Here is a 7,888-nt window from a genome sequence, read left to right on the forward strand (position 1 = left end):
GGGGAGAACTGGAGGCCAGAATTGGAAAAAACACCTCTCAGAGATTCAGAGTGGAAAGGAACATCCAAAGAACCTTAAAAACCTTGAGTATCTGAAAGTATTAATGAGCCCCACTGAGTGTCAGTACAAAGCTCTCAGGGGACTCGTTAAAGCAGATAATTGACACCATGATTACACAAACCTCTCACAGAGTCTGTATCAAAAGGGCAACACCAAATACTTTAAAATAACTGAAGTACCTTGAAGCATTAATGAGCCCACTGAGTGTCATTACTGATAAAGGCTCTCAAGGGACTAATTAACGTAGATAACTGGGGGCTGTGACTGCACAATCTTTCTCATAGAGTCTGTATCAAAAGGGAAACACCAAGTACCTTAAAAACTGGAGTACCCTGAAGCATTAATGAGCCCCACTGAGTGTTGTTACTGACAAAGCCTCTCCAGGGACTAATTACAGCAGATAATTGGAGGCCATCATTGCAGGAACCTCTCAGAGACTCCAAGGCTAAAGCCAAAGCCAAAGTCCTTTGAAAAACCTGAAGTCCCTGCAGGGAGCATGAAGGAGCCCCCAGGGCCATTGCTGAGCAAGGCTCCCCAGGGACTCCTTGCAGCAGATCCTTGAGGCCACTGGGATGTGGGCTAGGGGGGGATGCTGAGGGCAGCACAAGGGGCTGACAGTGCCCAGCCTGGCTGGGGCTGTGCCAGGAGGCCCCAGGGCCTCAGGACAAGGTGTCTCCTCCCAGCCCTTGGTGGCACAGACCCTGCTGAGCCCCAGGGCACCAAGACTTGGCTTCTCTTTGTCCCCACCTGTCATCACTGCCTGCAGTTCTCTGCTCTGCCTGGGGCCTGGGGACACTTGCTCAGTTGTGTCCCTCTCTGGGACCCATTAAAAGTCCAAGAAAGTTTGGAGTTGGATTCTGCCTTGGAGTTCTGCAGAGGTTTCTTCAGCTCCCTCTCAGGGACTGATGTCAAGGGCCTGAGCACAAAGCCCCAGAGGCTGATTAAAGTCCTTGTGCTGTGTCTGTGCTGCTGAGCTGGGCTGGGCTCCTGGCACAGAGGCAGCTCCTGCTCACCAAGAAGAGCTTCAAAAGCACATTTCTCTGGATGAGCAGCTCTTGTGCCAGCCCAGCAGGGCTGGGGCACTGCCTGCAGCCAGCCTGGGCACAGCCCAGAGGCACAGAGAGCTTCAATCAGTCAGGGCTGGGCAGGGGCTGAGAAGGGCCTGGGGCACAATCACTGCCAGCCCTTGGCACAGGAACCTCTGGCTGCAGGACAATGCAGCTGCAGCTCCTGGAGCCATCTCCTCAAGCTGGAACATGCCAATGCCTGCAGAGCCTGTGAGTGCATTCTCTGCTTGTCTCTTGTGCAGAGCAGCCAGGGGTGCCCAGGGCTGTCCTGCAGAGCAGGGTCCTGCAGCCCAGGGCACTGTGCTGGGGCAGGGACTCTGCTGCCTGCCAGGGACAGCTCTCAGCCAGCCCTGGCAGCTGCTCCCAGCACTGGGGGACAAGATCTGGGTGGCAGGAGACAGCTGGTGAGGCTTGGAAGTGTTCTCCTTGTGTGGGGAGGATGCTGCATTGTTCAGGACTGCTCCCAGCATGACATTTAACTGCAGAATTTAGATTATATAGGGAGCACAGCGAGTCAGGGGCTGCATAAAAGGGGATATCCTGCTTTTTTATTCTGCTCTGGCTTGGAAATTGCACATAGATATTCATCTCTCAGATCAGGTTGAGAAAAATAAAAAACATTCTCTCGGATCTGAATAAACAAGGCAGCAACAGCAATCACCACAGGACCCCTTAGAGGCTGCATCAGTGACGCTTTTCCAGCCTCCTCAGGGTTCCTCTGACATTGCCATCAGAACCTGCAGAGCCAGAGCTGCTCCTGGGCAGTGCCTGAGCTGGGAGGGCTCTGCAGGGCAGAGCTGAGCCCCCAGGGCTGGGCTGGGCTCTGGCAGCACTGGCAGGGCCCAGCCCTGGGCACAGGGAAGCAGCTGCTGGCAGGGACAGCTCCAGGCAGCAGAGCCCTGGGCAGGCAGTGGGGGGAAAGTGCCCCCAAGCTGTGCTGGGATATTTCAAGTCCTCTCCAAACTCAACTATTCCATAATTACTTTTTTACAGATCCCCGTGCATAGACAGCACAAATGTCCAACAGCAGCTCCATCAGACACTTCCTCCTGCTGGCATTGGCAGAAACACGGCAGCTGCAGCTCCTGCACTTCTGCCTCTTGCTGGGCATCTCCCTGGCTGCCCTCCTGGGCAACGGCCTCATCATCAGCGCCGTAGCCTGCGGCCACCACCTGCACACGCCCATGTTCTTCTTCCTGCTCAACCTGGCCCTCGCTGACCTGGGCTCCATCTGCACCACTGTCCCCAAAGCCATGCACAATTCCCTCTGGGATACCAGCAACATCTCCTACACTGGATGTGCTGCACAGGGCTTTTTCTTTCTCTTCTTCATCTCAGCAGAGCTTTCCCTCCTGACCATCATGTGCTACGACCGCTACGTGTCCATCTGCAAACCCCTGCACTACGGGACCCTCCTGGGCAGCAGAGCTTGTGCCCACATGGCAGCAGCTGCCTGGGCCAGTGCCTTTCTCAATGCTCTCATGCACACGGCCAATACATTTTCCCTGCCCCTGAGCCATGGCAATGCCCTGGGCCAGTTCTTCTGTGAAATCCCCAAGATCCTCAAGCTCTCCTGCTCCAAATCCTATCTCAGGGAACTGGGGCTTCTTGCTGTTACTGTGTGTTTAAATTTTGGTTGTTTTGTGTTCATTGTTTTCTCCTATGTGCAGATCTTCAGGGCTGTGCTGAGGATCCCCTCTGAGCAGGGACAGCACAAAGCCTTTTCCACCTGCCTTCCTCACCTGGCCGTGGTCTCTTTGTTTCTCAGCACTGGCATATTTTCCTACCTGAAGCCCCCCTCCATGTCCTCCCCATCCCTGAATCTGGCCCTGTCAGTTCTGTACTTGGTGGTGCCTCCAGCCCTGAACCCCCTCATCTACAGCCTGAGGAACCAGGAGCTCAAGGCTGAAGTGAGGAGACTGATGACTGGATGCTTTCAGGAACATTAAACTTCTGGAGAATTTCTGCAAATCATTTGTAATAAAGTTATCTGTGATCCTTCTTGTTGATTTAATTTTGGAGGTTCTTTTCCTTTGTTTTAGTATTATTGTCCACAAAGAAATGTCATTGTTTGTGCCATTTCTCATTTTGTTTCTCTCCACCTTCCCTGGGGCCACAGACTGTGTCAATGAGGGGCTGTGCTCTTTGTGACTTTAAAGGAACTAAAAGATCTCCCAGCAGAGTTTTCTGCAGAGATGCCCTTTTGTTGCCTTCTCTGGAGCTGCGGCAGCAATGTCTGTGTGCAGAGCTGGGGCAGATCAGTGCTGGCCCAGCAGCTGTGCCCAGCAGCAGCAGCAGCAGCACTTGGTGTTGCCAGTGCTGCTGCCGTGGCCCTGCCCCGCTGCCCTGTTGGCCCTGGTGTTGCTGCAGGGCCTGAGTGCTCTCGGGGCCGGGCACAGCCCTGGGGGTGGCAGTGCCGGGGCTGCAGCAGGGACAGGCCATGGGCACTGCTGGGGCAGCGCTGACACCTCAGGCCAGGCCCTGGGGGCTCCAGGCTCCTTGCCCAGGCTCTCTCAAGAACACGGCCAGGCCAATGCTCAGCACAGAAACCCCCGTCAGCAGCCCCAGGCTGGCCGTGGGCAGGCTGGGGGCAAACAGCATGGCTGGGGCTCTGCAAGGGCCCTGGGCCAGACGGGAAGGAGCAGCAGAGCAGGGGCTGATCCATGCCCCGTGCGCTGCACAGCCCAGGGCAGCGTCCCAGAGCGTCCTCATGCAGCTGCCAACAACATCCCCCCTCTGCAGCCCTGGCCTCTCCCCCAGCTCACACAGGTGCCCCATCCTTGCAGGCACAGACACGGCAGCACTGCCTCAGCAGCCCCTGTTTGCATTGCACACAGCAGGGGCAGCACCCCCATGCTGTTGCTGTGGGGACATGAACCTGAGGGAGCACAAATGCCATCAGCCCCTGGGGCCAGCAAGGCATGGGGGACACCAGGGAAACCACTCAGCTTTGTCCTGGCCTCTGCACTCAGCCAGAAAGTTTGTTCCCATCAGCTGGGAGTTCCCTGTGCCACTGCAGATGCTGTTGCTCAGAGCCAGGGCTGCTGGGTACCCACCCCCAAACTGCCCTGAGTATTTCCTTGGCTTCACCTTTGCTTTCTCCACTCTTCCTGCTTCAAAAGTTTTCCAATTGCCCAGCCCTCTTCCCTGCCCTGCAAACAGCCCATCCCTGTTTGACCTTTCCTCTCTGGCCCCACTCCCCATTGCAGTTCCTGACTTGGCACCATGGGAACGTCCCTTGGGCAGCAGGATCATCCTACAAGAGCTGCAGGAATTGTCTGCAGGCTCCTGCAGTGCCTGCTGATGCTCCCTTGCCAGGTGCACCCCAGGCCAGGGGGGCACATCTGGGCTGCTGTGTCTGGCTCTGGGGCTCCCTGTTCTGGGCAATGAGGAGGAGCTGCAGAGGCTCTGCAGGACTGACAGGATGGGCTTTGGGGCTGCCAGGAGAAGCTGAGGGACCTGGGCTGCTGGAGCTTCTGAAGAGGAGGCCCAGGGCTCATCCCGCAACTGCTCCAAGGTGGTTTCAGAGAATCCCAGAATCTGCAAGGTTGGTAAAGACCTTGGAGATCATCAAGTCCAACCTGTGCCCTGACACTGCCTTTTGTCCCCTGAGCCTCCTCTTCTCCAGGATAAACAACCCCAGAAGTTCCCTCAGCCACTCCTCACAGGTCTTGTGCTCCAGACCCCTCCCAGCCTTGTTGCTCTTCTCTGGACACGCTCCAGCCCTTCCAAGTCCTTCCTAAATTGGGGGGCCCAGAACTGGACACAGCACTCGAAGTGCTGCCCAACCAGTGCTGAGCACAGGGGAAGAATCCCTGCCCTGCTCCTGCTGGCCACACCATTCCTGATCCAGGCCAGGAGCCATTGGCCTTCTTGGCCATCTGGGCACACTGCTGCCTCATGTCCAGCCTGCTGTCCATCAGTCCCTGCAGGTCCCTTTCTGCCTGGCTGCTCTCCAGCCACTCTGTCCCCAGCCTGTAGAGCTGCAGGGGTTGTTGTGTCCAAAGTTTAGGACCCGGCCCTTGGACTTGTTAAACCTCACCTTGTTGGATTTGGGCCCTGGATCCAGCCTTTCCAGGACCCTGTGCAGAGCCCTCCTACCCTCCAGCAGATCCACCACCCAACTTGATGTCACCCCAGTTCCATGAGGCCCCAGAGTGTCCCATTGCTCTCCATCACTCCATGAGGCCTCCCAGTGTCACAATGTCCCTTTGGTTCCACTGGATCCCCTTGGTGTCACAAAGTCCCTTGGATCCTTGGGCCCTGCAGTGTTACAATGGCACCGTGGTCCCCCAAGGCCCTGCAGAGTCACAGTGGATCCTTGGTTCCATGAGGTCTGGCAGTGCAGCAATGCTCTCCTCGGTTCCACAGTGTCACAATGGCCTCTTGGTCCCAAGGCCCACCACAGTGTCAAACATGTTTCCTTCATTTCAGGAGTACCTGAGGAGCAGCCCTGGCCCCTTTGTTCCATGGGTCCCTGCAGTGTCACAATGGCCCCATCGTGACACCAGGTCCTGCTCTGTCACAATGCTTTGCATGGTTCTACAAGGCCCTGCAGGGTCACAGTGGCCTCTTGGTTCCAGGAGGCCTCAGAGTGCCACCATGAATTCCTTGGTGCTGCAGTGTCACAATGGAGCCCTGGTGACACAAGATCCTGCTGTGTCCCCAGGAACCCTTGGTTCCATGTGGCACCACAGTGTCACAATTGTTCCCTCGGTTTCCAGAGTCCTTGCAATGGAGCAATGGCCCCTTGATTCCATTGTCCCCAGGCTCTCCCAAGGGTCTCCTTGGTTCCACAGTGGCACAATGGCCCCTTGCTTCCCCATGGCCCTGCAGGGTCACAATCATCAGAGAATCAACCAGGCTGGAAAAGACCTTGGAGAGCATTAAGTCCAGCCTAGGACCCAACACCACCTTGTCACCCAAGCCATGGCCATGAGTGCCACATCCAGTCTTTCCTTAAACACTTCCAGGGATGGTGACTCACCCACCTCCCTGGACAGCCCATTCCAATGCCCAATCACCCTTGGTGTGACGAATATTTCCTAATGTCCAGCCTAAACTTTACCTGGTGCAGCTGAAGGCTGTGTCCTCTTCTCCTGTCACTGTTCCCTGGGAAAAGAGCCTGACCCACACCTGGCTGCACCCTCCTGTCAGGGAGTTGTAGAGAGTGATGAGGTCTCCCCTGAGCCTCCTCTTCTCCAGGATAAGCAACCCCAGCTCCCTCAGCTGCTCCTCACAGGACTTCTGCTTCAGACCACTGACCAGCCTTGTTGCCCTTCTCTGGACATGCTCCAGCCCCTCTGTGTCCTTCCTAAATTGGGGGGCCCAGAACTGGACACAGCACTCGAGGTGCTGCCCAACCAGTGCTGAGCACAGGGGAAGAATCATTGCCCTGCTCCTGCTGGCCACACCATTCCTGATCCATACGAGTGCCAGGGGTTGGATGAGGGAAATGGTGGAGAGGGGGTGGGGACAAAGTGTGATTGATTGTCAGCCATAAAGGGTCTTGATTTTCATATCTATTCAGACTGAATTAAGAGGTACTGGGTGTCAATATCAATTAGACATTGCTGATATCAAACTATAAACAGGAAAAGAAAACAGGACAAAGCAGTTGTCTCTGTTTTTTTCTTTCCAATATAGCAGATTCACATTGAAAACACTTCTGAAATTTGTCTAATTAACCAGAGAAGAATTGAAAACTTCAATTATTCCTAAGGGTTTGTGTTGTTTGGGTGTTTCGAACAAATATTTTTGATCCTTTTTCACTGAATTCCTGAACTGAAGGACTCAAGAAAGAAGAGGCCTCTGAAGTAGTAGAATTCATGATCAGCAACCTCCAAGTGGCTGAGGATCCATCCCCATCAGAGCATCAATGAACAGAAATGAGCACAGCTTTGTGGCTGCCCCAGCTTTGGCATGGGCCCTGGGCCTGGAGCAGGAGCAGCTCTTGAGGGCCCCAAGGCCGGGGCTCTTGTGCTGCTCTGGGCAGATGGGATGGCAGCAGGGGCTGCAGAGCTCTCAGCACCTCAGGCCGAGGGGAGCAGGGCAGCCAGGGAGCCTCCTTTGGCCTTGGCCAAGCACCTTCCCCCATGGCTGGGGCTGAGTCCTGTGGCAGCTGCAGCTGCTGCTGTGCCCTTGGCAGGGGCTGAGGCCATGGGGCCAGTGCCCAGAGCAGCCTGGCCTGAGCAGAGCTGTGGGGCCAGAGCCGGCTGGGCTGGGCTGGGCTCAGAGAGGCCCTTGGTGCTGCCCAGAGCTCAGGGCAGCTGGCAGAGCTTGCAGGGAGCTGGGCCGGGCTCAGAGAGCCTGGCCCAGAAACCATCAGTGTCCATCTCAGCCTGGCTGAGCGTGCAGGGGCAGGACTCAGGCCAGGCCTTGTGGGGCAGGGCCAGTGCCTGTGCAAGGCATTGCAAACAGGCAAGTGGCCCAGAGAGGAGGCTGCTCTGTGCCCTTGGTGGCAGGGACAGAGCAGGGAGGGGGCCCAGGACATTTGTCAGTGCCAGCCTCTGTGCCCAGCCCTCGGCAGCCCTGGCTGCTGAGCCCAGCTTTGGCCTGGGCTGGGTTTGGCTGTGGCCCAGCTCCATCCTCCTGCGGGGCTCAGGGCCTGTTCCCAGCCATGGCCAGCCCTGGCTGCCTCTCTGCTGGCCCAGAGGCCGGCAGAGCCCGGGGCAGGGCTGTCTGTGCAGCCCCACAGGTGCCACGGGCTCTGCAGGAGCTGGCAGAGGCTGCCCAGCAGGGAGGCCATGGGGCACAGAGCC

General features: G+C 56.7%; 1 protein-coding gene across 1 annotated transcript; it reads left to right on the top strand.

Moving 5' to 3' along the window:
* Nucleotides 1-2,143: 2,143 nt before the first annotated feature.
* On the top strand, nucleotides 2,144-3,076 carry LOC143692424 (olfactory receptor 14A16-like). Its single transcript, XM_077172658.1, has one exon. The coding sequence runs from the start codon at nucleotides 2,144-2,146 to the stop codon at nucleotides 3,074-3,076; it is 933 nt and encodes a 310-aa protein (XP_077028773.1).
* The last annotated feature ends 4,812 nt before the right edge of the window (nucleotides 3,077-7,888 follow it).

The sequence above is a fragment of the Agelaius phoeniceus genome, assembly GCF_051311805.1.
Source record: "Agelaius phoeniceus isolate bAgePho1 chromosome W unlocalized genomic scaffold, bAgePho1.hap1 SUPER_W_unloc_1, whole genome shotgun sequence".
In the NCBI taxonomy this organism is placed as follows: domain Eukaryota; kingdom Metazoa; phylum Chordata; class Aves; order Passeriformes; family Icteridae; genus Agelaius; species Agelaius phoeniceus.

Coding starts and splice junctions, on each gene's coding strand:
- LOC143692424 (XM_077172658.1), top strand. CDS start 2,144: ATGTCCAACAGCAGCTCCATCAGACACTTCCTCCTGCTGGCATTGGCA.